Raw genomic sequence first — 16,028 nt, 5'->3', positions numbered from 1 at the left:
AGGGTATATAGGTATTTCCCTGGAGTATGCATTTGCGTGAGTGATGCATTTTGACATACAAATTAAGTGAAGCTTTAAATTTAGCCAGCTTACATTACTGCACTTTTCACGCAGGCATTCATGTAGCTGCAGCAGTCAACCTAATTAGCAAATGTTACGTACAAGCACAACATGTTAGCTTCAGTTTTGTTTCGACAAGAGCGCTTTGTAGCTAGAGGTAAGGCTGACAAAGTATCAGAGTGCGCTAACATTGCTTGTGTGTACATAAAGCATGACCACTTTGTAAACAGTTATGGCGTAATCTGTGGTAGTCGAAAACGTGCAAGGCTTGTGCATTGAGAGTGTCTGCAACGTAGACAAGAGAAAGTGCTAACTAGAGCCTTACTAGCCTACTGTGCAATGGAGCCTGAGAGTGGACAAGATTTGTGTCACTGTTTTACAGGTCATCACGCTTGACACATCCACACCATCAGCAGCAAACAGCAGTGCGAAATCACCTGACAAGGGGTCTGTCTGGAGCGACTGACTTTCGGCATCATGCGTATGTGACAACAGCGCTGGAGCAGAAGATGGGGATGCCTTCCCCCCCGGACCCACCGCCAAAGCGTGGCTCTTCGGAGCAGGCCCTAGGGGCTGGACAGCTGGCCAGCCCCAAGAGGATGCGGGTCGACCTGCGAGGTAAGTGTCCCTCCTTGCCAGAACTTTCTCGTGGGAATTTTGGAACAGAGAAATCAAAACTTGACATGTAATTCACGCTTTAACCAATTAATGCATGCCAGGAAGAGAGAGAGAGAGATTAAGGGTCAACTGCAATGAAATTTCATTTTGGAAATATTGGTTATAAATGAACACAGTCGAATCTTGTTAATTTGAACACGCTTAATTCGAACTTTCAGTTTTTTCGAGCTGACGCTGTTGTCCCATCAAAGCTATGAGTATTCCAATGGGCGAAAACGCTCGGTAATTCGAACGCGCAAGCATTTGCTACGGTTGATTCGAACGCACTCCGCCCATAGAGGAAAAGCTTAGGAGAGACTTCTCAGCGTCGCGCACGAAGAAAAAAGAAGCCATGGCGAGAATTTGTGCGCAGGCATGTGCAGGCGCGCATTACCGTTTACTTCTGTTCGTGATGGGTTAGTGACTTCTGTTAGTGTCGCAGCGTCGCCATGTACCCCATAGAGTCAGTGTATACGAACATCTGAAATTTCGGACGCAAATAACCTTCGCCAGCTGACTTTCCGGACTTTTTGCCATGACTGCTGTTTCGAAACGGCATTAATCGAAGCCACCACCACCGCCATTTTGATTATCGCACCGCCTCGAGCCGGCGGTCTCGCACGCAGATCCGCTGGCAGCCGTAGCCACATCACAGCAACGCTGGGCCTAGCTACTTCGACGCTTGCACGAGACGTTCATTTGAGCGTTTGCTAAGGTGCTGACTTCTACATTTTCAATATATGCGGCCCGGCCTCTGTTACTGTCTCTACTGCTCGCATGGAAACATCAGTGTCCAAGGTACATGGCCGTAAGTCGCAACAAAGCTATGGTCCAGCACGACTGACTTGGCACGAGTGCCACAGGTGCGAGACAGTCTGTCCGACACAGCGGTCACCAAATGGGACGTCAGTGCCCACTGCTTCACCTATTTCATTGCGCTGGCAGCCACCATCTGAGGGCAAACTCGACCCCACTCTGCAATGCCGGCATGCCTAGGGACAAAAGCATACAAAGCGCTCCAACAAACCTCGTCCGTAATGCCTAGGCAGAGACGTATATTCAAGGAGCAAAAGCCCCCAGATGTTCTCTATCGCGCCCGCTCTTACTCACGCCTGAGCCCGGACGGCTGGCGATCCCTCAAATGAACATCTCATCGACGTTTGCTACCAAGCTTCTTGCTGTTCGGTGCTGTGTTCTTCATTGAAACAATTTGCCACTGTTAGCAACGGCGCCAACTCTGCCTTTGTAATCCTCACCAATGTCTTTGTCACAGGACATGTTTCCTTTTATTATACGTTTGCACCCGCCGACTCCTATCACAGTGCGAGCACCGATACGCCTAATAACTGACTGTAATATATAAATACGTGTGAATAAATCTTGTGGAACTTCCCACTCATGTATTAGTTAGCTCTGTGTGCATGTGCCGCTGCAGGTAAGTCCTCCATTCAGTTAGCTTCCTTCAATTCAAACTTCCTTTAATTCTAACAAATTTTCAGGACCCTTCAAGTTCAAATTATCGACATCTGACTGTAGTATGTATCATTGAGGTAGTCTTGGCAAAGGTGCAGGGCCCAATTTTCTTATTAACAGCTATTAAGTAGTACCTAAGTAGGCGTGTGCATCTGGTGGTCAGCAGCTACAGCGCAAATCCTCAGACCATGGCCTCCAAGATATCTCTTGCTGTGACGATGCTGTTAACTTACTTTTCTAACCATTCGGCACCTTTGTCTTTCTTTTTTAATCATTGGTGTAGAGCGACTTATCGTGCCTCACAACCTGTTTCTTTCTTACTTTCCTTCTTTCTTTAAATCTTTATTGTAGTGTCTTTTCTTTTTAACACTTTTAGCATTGAGAAATTTTAACATTGGGCATTGAGGCTTCTTTTATGAGGGGATTGTGCCGCATACCATCGTCTATGAGCATTCTGCACTGAGTGGCACATGCTTGCCAAAGAGAACTTTCGTCTGGTGTTGGTAAAGACACTTGTTCCAAGCTGTTCCTGCGTACTTGTGGCAGTATCATCCACCCACTTGCTCAAGTATATCGTTCACGAAAGAGAGAATGCGTAGCCCGTAATTAATTAGGCAGACTGTACATAACGTCGATTGAAATTTGCGTAGTGCCCATCATTTTCAGTCTGTATGGCCCCTTGTTTCACAATATGTGGGGCTGTGACCTTAAGCATGATAATTTTGTGTCATAGCTAACCTTCGTTTGCATAACTACTACACTACTCGAGCTTAGGTAGCCGGTCTACTCCCTCTTGCTAGGAATGCACTGTATTTGCTTCCTTCCTGAAGCCTCTATAATATGGGTTTTTCATTTCAGGCTTGCAGCTCCAGAACAAAGACAGCGTGCTGCTTAACTTGCTGGTAAATGGAGAAGACGCCTGCCATGGATACCTGTGCCAAACCTTGCGCTATGACAAGGTCAGTCCTCGACTGCTTGGCAATCGTTCCACATTCAAATGCCGCATTCAGTCACCTGGGCCTTCTCCAGCTGCCTGGCTATTCATGAAGTGTGTGCATATTAGTGTTTGCAAAGGCACAAGTTGAGAATTAACAGTCACTGAGACACATTGGTGTTCAAGCAAAGTCCAGAAACAAGCACTGCTTCTGTAAACATTTGTTTGGTCTTATGACAGAGGTTGTCATGTTGTGCAAAGGGGGGGCATCAGTGGCAACGCACGCAATGCAGCGAGTGACAGTTGGTCAAAGGCACGACGATCCTCCACTCCGCCTGGAAGATGCTATGGCCGTGTTCTTCGGCTCTCTCACACGATGCAGATGATGCTCTGGAGTCAGATCGCCAATATATACATAGCTTTATTAGCACATGATAGCACACCAGAGTATGACAGTCATGGCTTGTGGGCAAAGGCTCTTGCGAGACCAATCGAGTAAATTTGACCGCTTTGCCAGGCTAAACGGGTAGCAATTCACCAAGCTCGAGTTGGCAAATGACTGTCATAACGCATGAGCTGGGGATGAGGCATTGAAACGCAGCACCTCGATACCCACAGTGACTTTTTTTCTGCATAGACAACCATGCCGTCTCTTCTTGGCGCAGCATATTGCTGGATGCTCATGGTACACCGCTTGTCTGCTGGTGTCAGTTGCACTGGCTGTGCTCTTGTAAGCTCAGACTGGTACTAGTATTCAGTTTGTCTGTGCACTTACAGAAGCTGCATTTCTAACGTGGCATAAACTGCCGGCATTGCGCAGTCAAGGTCACACTTCACAGCATTACAACCATGCACGACAGGCAAATGCAAAATGCTTCTACAGCCTAAACCACCACAAAATTTTAAGTAAACTGAAACAGAACACTAAGCAAAAAGCCTGTAAACAAATTTTCTGAGTTGTTGTAGTTGTAAGAGATGTTGAACTGGATGAAAGTATCTGAATTGTCGCACTTTGAAAATAAACTGATTCCAGGGATGAACCTGTTTGCTTTTTTACAAGTAAAGACCAACTTTTTGTTTTAGATTTAGCAACATCAGGCACTTATGTGAATGTTTTATGCAAATGCCAAAACCATTCAAACTGTTCGCTTCAAAATTATTTTACACTAATTACTGTTCGCTTCGACTTTGCTTCGAACCCAAAAATTTATGTTTGCACAAGCCTACAGAGTTTCTAGCTGTGTTTATTTCCATGGCAGCTGGTTTTGGCATATGGCTTCTCTGAGTTTAAAAACTGGCTGGGAGAATAAAAAGAATGTAGTAATTCACTACGTCAAGTTTTTCGGGAAAGCCCAGGCTGTACATTGTTGTCCAGATGTCGAAACATGAAATTCAACTTGCAATATGACCATCTCCTTTCAGTGCTAGTTTGTGTTGGAGGGACTATTACTTTCATGACTCGGAGCGCATGGGATTGCATATTTACAAAGTGTGCCAATCTATGTACAGAACAATCCAGCGATGTGCAGAGCAAGTAAACCTAGATTTGTGTGTGACAGCTGGGTTTAAGGGGCTAGGTTTATGCACGGATGGGGCTACATAGGTACGCAACCCAGTGTCTGTGTCTAGAGCAATCGAATAATGTTGTGCACAGCAAATAAACCTGGATTTGAGAATCGCTGCTGGGACAAAGAGCGGAGTTGGCTACGTGTACACACAGAAACCAGTATTGCAGTGTTCCTTGAGCCTGGTACCAGCCATAGTCAGATCAAGCCTCTTATTCCCAGCAGAACACTGCTTCGTTTCAGTGCTCAAGATAGGAGTGACACACTCCTGACGCTTAAGTTTGGCAGATTTATCATGTCGCCCATGTTGTTTGGTTTCTGCAGAGGTGCCCACCGTTGTCTCCACGTCCCGCTCCTCTCCTGCTTGACGAGCCAATCCCAACTCTGCAGGACCTGAGCCAGCTGGATGCCGAGGTCAATGCCCCAATCCAGCAACTGCTCACTGGCGAGGACCTGCTCAGTGCCCTCGACCAGTCAGTGCCTGCGCTCGTCTGAGCAAGTGGCCTGGACACCCAGCTCCCCCCCCCCCCTCTTTCCCTCCCTCTCTCTGTCCTCCTTCCTTTCTGGCCAACCCTCGGCTGTCGTCTCAAGAGGCCCAGAAGTCAGGGAGCATCTTCTTACATTGTGCCCCATAACTGAGGCAACACGGTCATCGCGATGACGCCGCTTGTGTGGAAACAGCGTGCACGTGCTTGCGCTTTTGGAGAAGTTGCCGAGTGCCCCACATTCCGAAAAAGTGGCGCTAATTCATGGCGGCCAAACAACTTCTGGTGCCCTCCATTCAAGAGCGTTGTGCTGCTGTTGCTGGCCACCTGCGCAGTCTTGTCTTTTGCTGTCCCATCATCTGTGTGCACTGTCTTCTGGCAGCCCATTTCTCTCCTGCACGGCCTTCCATTTCTTCCGTTGCACACAAAGGCATGAGTTCACCAAGAGCGTTGCCACAGGCCTAGGTTTGCTGCATTGGTTGGCGGAACACTTGTCTGGTTGCAGCTGTCCTGCCATGTCACGCCTTCGGCGCTGCCGTCCCGGCAGCCCGAGTTCGTGCGGTCTAATCCCATCCGCTACTTGGAAGACCTTGCCCCCTCCTCTCTTACTGCCGCCTTTACAGTGGCCAGGCTGTCTCGCAAAGTGACACATTCTACTGCCACACACACTCTTTGCCACTGCCTCTGCGCATCTGACAAATGCACCTCATTCGCAGATGCTGTTTCAACATTGGAGGCCGTCTGCCTCGGGACACAGGATCAAAGAGAGCTTTGGCATGTGGACATCTTGCTTTGGCTTTACCATTTCCGTCTCAATCTTTCACCTTCATTTGAGCCTCATGTTGTGGGCAACCGTGTCTGCTTGGTAAAAAGGTGCTTTCATCTTGCCCACTCAGTCTTTTCTCTTTTCGTTCTCTTTTTGATGTTGGATTATGTTCAGTACTGTCTTCGATTTTAGGGCTGAGCTTTCCTTTTAGCTGGGCAGCACGAGGCTGCGGGCTTGTGTAGGCCACATTACGGGTACACAAGCAAACACCTGTACATAGCTTTCTTTGTGCCCTCCTTTCCCGAGTTTCTTCCCCTCCCCCCCCTCCCCCCCGCCGTTTATTTTTCTTTTGTGCCACATGTATCACTTCATCCTAGAGTACAAATCTCACGAGGTCTCTGTGTGCACATATGTAAAACAGTGGTCAGGTGGTTCTCATAATCAGCTGTTCGACTGCACCCCGGTTTGGCGGTGATGTTTTTGACGGGAAGAGCACACTGCCCGAGACGATGACAGCTGCAGTTGTGTTTCGTGCGATTTTGCCGGTGTTGTCGCGAACATTTTCTGTGAGGCTAAACTGATGCTCCTGCTGTCGATTGGCAGTTGTGAAGTACTGAACGATTATCAGACGCTGAGAAAAAAGCAGCTTACAACAATGTGTCCTTGCTTCTTTTGCTGTCAGTGCTGGGCAGATCATGACAGTAGCTTGTGCACATGTGCAAGGGAAAAATACCTTTAAATGCTTAGTATAATTGAGTGCTGCTTTTGAATGTGTGAAATCGTGGTGGTACGATGGACACGCTGTGTCAAATTATGTCACGAGCTCATCAAACGCGAAGTGAATAAATAACAGCTACGCAGTTCCAATAAAAAAATATTTTGCTGTTTGTTTTGCAACCTTTTGTAGGCCGGAATGCGAGATATTTAGTGGCCGCAAGGACCTTTTCTTTTTAATGCTGTAGTTATAGCGAGCAGCAAGTCAGAATGTCACAAGTCACATGAACAGAGTGCTGCTCATTGTTCATTGTGTGCTCATTGTGGTTTTAAGCTATTAAATTGACTGCTGTGGTTTTGTGTGAAGATAGAGAGGAAGGGAGTTAAGCAAGGTGGCTTGTGCAGTTTGGCTTTAGAGACAGGAATGTTTCACTCTCATGTACATGCTGCTTCACTAGTTAATATTAATTGATTAAATCTTTCACCTCTCTTGGCTGTGTTCAGGGATCGAAGCGAGAACCTGCATGCCTCTACTCAGGTAAGGGCTAGTCAGCTAGAGCTCGAAGCATTAAATGATCAATGAATCTAACGAGAGAGAAACCGTAGCCAGTGTTGTGCAAGCACATTAGCTATGCCAGGTATGTAAATAACGAGCGCTGTGATGCTGTGATAGGGTCTGAGCGCTGCGATACGGTCTGCCACTTTGGAGTCAGTTTCTTGAGACGTCGGCAGCCTGCCTTCGTTTCTCGCAGCCAAGAATGCAATCTCCATTCTTCATTCTTCAGTCGTTCTGATCCTCGGCAGTCTTTAAAGTTGCGGCTGAAAGAAAAACAAGCCTAAATGGTGCTGTTCCCTGCTTGTTCAGGAAGTGCTGAGAACATGCAAGGGAGCCGTGCAATCTTGCAAGATTGATTGTAGCTTTGATTACTGTGAGAGTTATTCTCACTGGTCACAACATAAATTTTGAAGTTTCTGTGCATTTTTGACAAGCTCCGCAAGCTTGTCCAAATGCCCACAAGCTTCACTGTGGATACTTATACAAAAGCTGAAGTGATAAAACTGATCTGTCAGCTACACAACGCCCATCCTATTTTCCAAATGCAACATTGCCACTTCTCGGCAAACAACCTGCAATCTGCCTTTTGAATCTTGGCAGCTAGCATTGCACACAAATGCAAATAACATTGCTCTGACAGAAGATAGCCACATGTACCATTGTACCATCAAGGCTTCACTCATTAACATACCTTTAGTGTTTTAAAGTCTAGCTTCTAAGCATGTCGTGTAGAGTCAGAAAAAAAAATACTATTTCACTATAATAGAAGTCGCCATAGCCATGTCATAGCTGGCCTGTTGCTCAGCTGCTAGTCGTTCTTTACTTTTTTTCTCTCTCTCTCCTTTTTTATTTTTGAATCGTTGGTACTTGCGAATATTGGAAACAAATTCTGAGGATTGCACCGTCTGTTGAGCACACTCAACCAAAGTGCCTGGTCTGCGCAGATTCAGCGCGCCGCACAAAACGTCCAAGACTTGCATGCTGTGGCCCCGCATGCCTATTTTTCTCATGCGATGCAACAGTAGACTACCGTTAACTCAACTAACTGTGATTATTGGGCACCAGAGAACCACCTTGACCCAAAAGTATTGTGTGCTGCATTCTTTGTAAAGACCTGAAAGTGTAATGAAAATTTTTGCTGCAAAGTGTGTGCATTATCCCTTTGCACATTCCGCCTTGTATGTTGCTAGCGATGTGTTGTATGTGCTGTTATCTCCGGCATGTTATGAAAATTGTTGATTGCGGAAAAAAAAAGAACTGTATAACAAAGCTTCATTGCTTATGAATGTTTGCACAGTGCTCTGAAATGTTGGTGCACCTAAGCATGGTTACCATCATTGCGACGGATGTGATCACACTCGCAAGAAGTTTAGGACATAGTTTGCTCCATGGTGGCCGTTTGCAAAATGAAACTCAGGCATCGTCTCCAGTTAACTTAGAGCTGCGACAGAAAATGAGAATTTTGCTCTGCTGAAGAGCTTAGTGCTAAACAAAAAGCAAAAGGTTTTCCATTTTTGCATGAGGTTGTAACTTGCACATAACTTACATGGCATCAGCACATTCATTATGCTGTGGCACTGATTTCGTTCCCATTGCAGACCCCAGAAAGCTGTTTATGAGCAGCCTTGCTTTGTTTTGAGCAGAATGAACCATCAGCAACAAGGAGAGTATGCTTGCATTTGTCCGTCAGTTTCGCATCAGTGTTTCATTCAAGTATGAGCCGCTACAGCGCAAATCTTATGCAGCACTTGGTGGAATGCAGTGCTTGACTTATCAGTAGTCTACTGTACTTCTTGATGTGGGCTTGTAGGCTTTGTGCATGCTACAGGAAGCTTTTCAAGCTGGTTATTCTGGGCTCACAGTAACATAAATACCATCTGCGTAAATTGCTGCATTGCAGTGGCGTAGCTAGTAATAACTGCGCCGAAGGAGCTTGTCGGCGGCTGTCCAGATGTCGCAGAAGGCTTGCAGACTGGGCAGTTTGCTTTGCAATCGGGGGCGCGGAATGTTCTTCGACAAGCATGCAAGTGTTCGTGAAGAAAGCCTGGCCTCGGAACCTTTTCTTTTTCTTTTTTTTCATCTGTATTATTTTTTTTCTTAGAGAATGTTGTGTACATAGCCGCACCTTTGTATTGTTCTGTTCTTTCTCGAGCTGCTGCGAGCCCCGCCATTCATTGGAAGGGAACGAGCGTTGTTAGCTGCCACCATATGTTGTGGCAGCAGATTGTTGTTAACATTTCAGGCCCGATTGTGTATCTGGTTCTAATGTTATGTTTTATGTTCAGGATAGCTGGTTTGTTAGGGTGCGCGCCTTCCTCACATTTCTTTCTTCCTCTGGTAGAGTCTTGCCTCTCTCGAAAAATACAAGTGAGAAAAGTATGGCAGCGTGCATCGAAAGTTCTGTCTAGTGAGAGCGAGGAGCCATTTTGTTGGCTAGCAGAGATATAAATATATATATCCATGTGCGTATTCCCGACAGTCTCCATGTTTCAGTGTGCTGGCATAGGCCTTTTTTCTTCGATTGTTTCTTGCCTCGTACATGTAGACTGTCTTGAGCAGTTTTCATTTCTTTGTCATCACCACCGGTTACCGGACATGGCCACCACTGTGCGCATCTCCTTGTTTGTCCACACAGCCATGGCTAAGCTGCCGGATAAAAGTCATTTGGTCTCTCTCCATGTCTCGCATTTTGTTTTACCTCTTGCTTCAGGCAGAGTGATTACTGCTGCTGCTTACAGATGGCATGGACTACATGAAGTGACACTAAATATATATTCTACCATCAAGCAAAATGTTTTGAATGGTATTTTTGTCAGGCTGAAACTTAAGACAGGAAAGCAGAGTTGTTGGACATTGTTAACTGTACGGACACCCACGCATCAATACTCTTGCATTACACAAGCTGTTGTAAAGTACAATGTAGTTACAATGAAAAATAAAAGTATCTTTTCCATTTAGTATGTGCTTGATCAGTTCTTGGGTCTCTGAAAGCAATTGTGAGCGATGAATGTGCTCTTGTAATTTTTATTGTTTGCCTTATTGCTTGTTGATGCTAATTTAATATCGATGCCAGAAATTTGGGCCCCTAGCAGCACAATTGTTTAGCTGTTGTGGCAGCGTGAATTAATTTGTTTGTGCCCTTTAGTTCATTGCAGTAAATGAGTGATATTCACTTGCGAGTGTTTCAGGGAGTGTCCCTCACATTTATACCGGCTTTGGCTTCAGTGGCTTTCAGCTATCTTTGAATAGTTTTACATGTATGGGAAGAGTCCTGTGAAAGGGTGCTCGCACATGTCTTGTGCAAACCTCTGTGAAGAATTCCATTACCATATTTCTTTTGTCAGGGCCCCAAGTGCAGCACAACATACACCACCTCTTATCGCATGCTCAAGGAAACACTAAATTATACACTGTAGCAGGTGCTGCAGTTACAGCAGTAACCAACTTTATGGAACATGTTGCGATTGCAGAATTTAAATTGGTAATAGATACTCCAAGCCAACGTTTCTAGATACTTGGATTACCTTACCTTAGAGATTACCTTACCTTATCTTACCTTGCCTCACAATACCTTAGAGTGCTACAGGAGCAAGACCCCTCAAACATAACTGCATAGCAAGTGGATAGATGCAACAGCCACTGTGTGGGAGCCCTATGGCAGATGACTGCAATGTCTCCCTGCTTATGCTGTGGTGGATGCATACAGAGTTGAGGCAATGAATGAATTTTGAAGAGGTGTGCTACAGGACCTGGGGCCTTATAGCTACCATGCAATAGGAAGCTTTTGCACTCCGTATTACACACATGGCTCCCAACAAAATACAAACCAACACTCGGTAGCCATAAAGCTGTTTATTAATGCTTTGCATGAGGTTTTTGATAACACAGAAATGTGAACATAAACAAAGTTGGATTTCTCAGCAGGCGACAGCGAAGGCAACAAAGTACATAAGATGATACAAAGTTATGCAAAAGAATTGCTACGTCTGCAACAAGTATGCCCAACATGCATACAATCACTACAGTAATTCAAGTAAGAAATGAAGCAATGGCACTTGTTAAAAATCCTTAATGAACAGGTTTCCAAAGTTCTTTACAAGCACATTAAGGTTGTGCTGATGAGAAAAGTTACGCAGACACACACATACATCAGGAGCCCATGGAGCCACCACAGAAATGTCACAGGCATTTTGTAAGGACCACTGAGTGCTAGAGACGTTGCTTCCTGTTGTTGGTGAGCTGACGTCCAAGTACAGTGAAAGTGCTTTTCAAAGGTAGGTGCTTCTTGCTTGTGTGAGCAAGAGCCTGATCCTTATTCATTAGGCCCCGCCACAGGTATCGCACACAGCATACGTATAATGTTTCACAACCAGGTGATCGAAGAAACTCGTTCTTGACTGAAACTTCAAGCAACACTTGCGACATTTGTGGATACTGTCTGTCTGCTGCAAACCAGATGTAAGAGTAGTCATGTTGACCTGGCTTGCAGATTGAGAAGACTTGTGAGGAACACCAGAAGCTGGCACAGAATATCGGTGAGGGGCCAGAGTCAAGATATTGGAGATTGCTCTAGCAATGACGGCTAATGACGGCTGCGTTGGAGCACCTGCGTGCTCCAACGGAGCACCTGCGTGGAAATTGACCTCATGAATGTGTAGCAGATGTGCTGATGAGGCCAGGAAATGGCACTGGCTGCACGAATACTGCTCTTTCTTCAGTGGCCATGGAGTGAGGCAAGTGGTGTCCTTTTGCCGACGCACCAGAGATATGCACCATCTCTGTTCGCAAACCTCTTTCTTTCGTTTCCTTGACCCCTCCACGCTTCTGATGGTTGGCCTGTGCAGGTCTTTCCTTTTAGGAACAACCAGTTTGGCTGCCTTGCCAGGGTGCGCAATCCTGGGGTGCTCACGAATGCACATGGAGTTTGGTCCCCTATAACTACACAAACCGCAAGCAAACAAACGTGAATTGCTCTTTGGTACAGGATGTATGTCACTACAGGAAGGATTCTTGGTACTGCTGGAGACGGGACTATGCTGCTCCTTAGAATGCCATGCAATGACATCGGTGCTGTAGGAGCTGAACTGGCAGCTAGCGCATGTCTTGCGCTGGCTCACGTGGACCATCAAGTGAATAGCACATTCATTTTGTATAGAAGATTCAAACGAGCATCCCTTCCATGGACACTGTTGCGAAGATGATTTCCCCAAAAGCTCTTGCACTTCTTTTGTTGCCATATCAATTAAACAGTCTACCTTTGTCTCCTTACTCTCAAATCTTACTTCTTTCGTTGAGTATTGTCCCACTACACTGTATGTCCTGCGCTGGTGCTGTTCGACTTCTTCTTGGCTAATGAAACACTCGTCACATATAGTACAGTGGTATGGGTAGTACTTCAGATGTGTATACAGGTGAAGTCTTAGTTCCTCGGCACTTTGGAATCGCCCTGGACAGTGGACACACTGATACGGTTTCTCAACTACGATACAGCGAGCTTCTTGTTGAGTGACAAAGTTTGTCACCCAGGACTCAAAGTCTTCATTTTCGCAAGTAGTAAACACTGGGCACTTTTCAGGATGGCTGGATGAAAAGTGCTCACTCAAGTGGGTTCTGCTAGAGGTGGAATAACTGCAGGCATCGCACTGGATAGGCATGTATTGAAACTCGTAATACATGTGATCCTGAAGGTCATCCTTGTTCAGGAATGTTGCTTTACAGAATGGGCAGGACAGGCAGCTCTCTTTGGCAATAGATGCACAGTACTTCTTCAACATGAGCTCCAAAATTTCTGAAATCTTAAGGATAATTTGGTGGGCTGCAACACAATCGTTTGCAATATCAGCCAGGGTCACAGCATGGTCTGGGCAGAAAGGGCAGGTTTTCTTGGCTGGGGCTTGTGGCAACGAATGGCATCCCATGGACATGTCCAGAGGAGCAGCAGATGAACTGGTGCCCAGCTCAGCAAGTTCCTGTGCTGAGCTGGCCCCAATTGCACGCAGTTCTGAAAATCCTTGAAATGTCTGCACGCATTTTTCAAGCTCTTCAACTTGCGGGCTAGTGCGGCAGATAAGTCTTAGGGGACTATCAGGGTGATGTTCACAAAGGTGCTTCAGCATTCGCTTGCACGTGGGCTCAGAATGGTGGCAGATGCCACACTGCACTACATCCATGTCATGAGTGACGCAGTACTGCACTAGTGCCCGTGGGCTAGTAGCAGACGAATCACAAGTAAAACAGATGTACTCTCTGACATTCGGATGGGATGCATTGAGGTGCCATTCAAACACATCGGGGTTTAAACTTTCGAACTCGCAATTTGGAGCACTACAACGGTAATGTACCAGGCTGACGTGCTGCGTATGGGCACCAGCAACATCGGCATGGCGCACGGAGTTTCCGTTCACAAGAAGCAGCAGCTCACGCCCCGCAAGTAACCGCTGGTTGTGCAACAGAATATGAACGGGCTGTAAGGACCTATAGAGACAGCGACCGCACTGGAACGCCATATGCCTGTGCGTTCCTTAACTTGCGTTGCACAGTTTAAGTATAGCACCGAAGATTTGTCGCAGGCAGTAGGCGAGGTCTCCCACTACCTTCAGACTCTGCGACGGTAGGTGGTTAGAGAAATCACTTGCCTGATTGCCGGTGTAGCTTTTGGGAACGGAGGTGCCTGCCTACCACGTACTTGACAACTTGACGTGCTTGTTTTGACGAGCTTGTTCTGCGAGAACCTCTACCCGAGACAGCGCGCTTGAGCGATTCTCCCGCGTTTTTCTATCATTGGCTTCTCCCTCCCGGCGTCCGGACGGACACGCGATCGCGTCGCAAGCCCCTATTGGTCGACCAGTGGCCGCTCTCTCCCCCTAGCTCTGCTCTGCTGGCACCGCGTCAGATCCTTAGAGAAAAAATTGTTCCGCGCCCAGGAGTTCATAACGAAGGGTGCCCTTTGCTCCTGCGACTTGTTCTCGAGCTTGGTGGAGCGCCACCCGGTTAGCGTAGCGCAACGGTCGCGTCCACTCGATCATGTCTTGCGGGTGGGCGCAAGCCGCGAGTGCAACAGGTCACATTGTGCTAGCACAGCGCGGTACGTTGAAGGACGCTGCGGCAGCGCTTGCGACTCTCCGACACAACGCGGCTTCTCCTCTTTGCAGCGCGCAGAAGGCGCTACGGCAGGGTATCGTCCACTGCGACGCCGCGCACCTGGAAAACCATTTATGTTCCATGATGTTTTGGACATCGCATATATAGATATCTCGATTTATTCAAACATTGCAAATACGTACCACGGATAATCTGTTCCAACCATATCACGTTGTTGTAACGTTGCAAGGATATCGCAGCTGCGCATATATGTGACCTCTAACAGATGTTCACTTTAGGCCTGCAGGTGTCTGTAGAACATCTAATGGATATTTTTTCAGTTCACGCTAGCGAGCCATACTTGCAGGTGCCACAGCAGATGTATTATCGAGTGCAAATTCAATATGCTGTTCGCAGCAGGCGCTGTGTGGCAGAGTGTCTCCGCACAAAGCAAGATCAGATACGTCGCGTACGCACATTAATGCACACGCCCGCGACAAGGAAGCGCAGCGTATCCTGGACACGCCGCGTGGCATATTGAGCATATTATACTAATTAAAATTTTAAAAGTAACTTCAATCAGAAAATAGGGAGAGTAGATAAACACATATAAGAGACACAGTCATGATGATTTCCAACTATAGTTTGAACAAATAAAACATAACTCTGTCGTTGGGAAACTGGGGGGAAAAAGGCCTATATATGAGGCGGGACAACTATTCGTGTGTGGTCCGAAAAAGTACTTCTGTCATGTTACGACATACGTTAGACGCCATGTGAACAGCAGCGCAACGCTCCATAGCCACGCGCGTTTCAGAAATTCGGAACAAAAATTATCTGAAAATTTCCTAGGAGCCTTCAGTGTCTAACCTGAGCCTATTCGGTTCCCCCTTTTACTACTGCAAAAATTTACGTGCCACATTGAATGACATTTCATGCGCAGCAAAACTCGGGGAATTCAACATTTTTCAAACATGATGTCGCATAAGAAATTCAGCTAAAACATTTTAATTACGCCCCCTTAACCGATGCTTAAATAAATCCTCAAGAAAACTTGAGAATGCCGCCACCTGATATGACGTAGCGCGTACATATATACGGCATCGATCAGTATGTAATGTCCATAAAGAGTCTCATTCTAAAGTAGAAGGAACGTCAATATGACATCGGCTACTTGATTTATAAAGTACATGTTAGTAGGACGTCCTTTATATGTTATGACGAGACGTGGACGAATGGATCATACCTGGATGTTGATAGGATATCGGTGGTTCACTGGGCAAGCGAGGATCCCATGTCAGGTCGCCTCGTACACTACAGTGATTGAACCAGTGCACAACTTAACAAGCCGTGTTGGCCGTCTTACTCTGCAGCCTTCTCCGCGCTGTGTTGTAGAGTCGACGAGCACTGCTGGCCGTATATGCCCCTTGTGCGCTGCGGAGTGGAGGAGCGTTTTCCGTGTCTGCACTTTCCGTGCATGTCCTGAGAGTGCCTCGATGTTCTCCTCCCCCTGCCACATAGGGAAGAGGACATCGAGGCACCCTATGTCCTGCGGACATCCATTGCACGTCCGAGAGGGAAATTTGGGGGCATGCTGCGTACATTTTACGGACATATGCCGGGGCCTTTTGCACATGTGTTTCCCCTAATATCCGTTATGGTTGCAGCACACACTGCATGACAGCTGATGCAACGGGCAGAGCGCCCACGCATCAAGAACATACATTGTGCGCACACG

At 46.6% G+C, this 16,028-nt stretch overlaps 1 protein-coding gene across 1 annotated transcript in view; it reads left to right on the top strand.

The window, feature by feature from the left end:
* The window catches only part of LOC142588189 (hypoxia-inducible factor 1-alpha-like), a 245,344-nt gene extending 235,177 nt beyond the window's left edge, over positions 1-10,167 (top strand). The window contains exons 13-15 of the mRNA XM_075699711.1: positions 443-678; positions 3,049-3,149; positions 5,014-10,167. Coding sequence (XP_075555826.1) covers positions 443-678; positions 3,049-3,149; positions 5,014-5,184 — 508 coding nt within the window. The 3' untranslated portion in view covers positions 5,185-10,167. The remainder of the gene's footprint in view (positions 1-442; positions 679-3,048; positions 3,150-5,013) is intronic.
* The last annotated feature ends 5,861 nt before the right edge of the window (positions 10,168-16,028 follow it).

The sequence above is a fragment of the Dermacentor variabilis genome, chromosome 7, assembly GCF_050947875.1.
Source record: "Dermacentor variabilis isolate Ectoservices chromosome 7, ASM5094787v1, whole genome shotgun sequence".
In the NCBI taxonomy this organism is placed as follows: Eukaryota; Metazoa; Arthropoda; class Arachnida; order Ixodida; family Ixodidae; genus Dermacentor; species Dermacentor variabilis.
The sequence above is the reverse complement of the archived record's forward strand: the minus strand, read 5'-3'. Positions and strand labels throughout refer to the sequence as shown.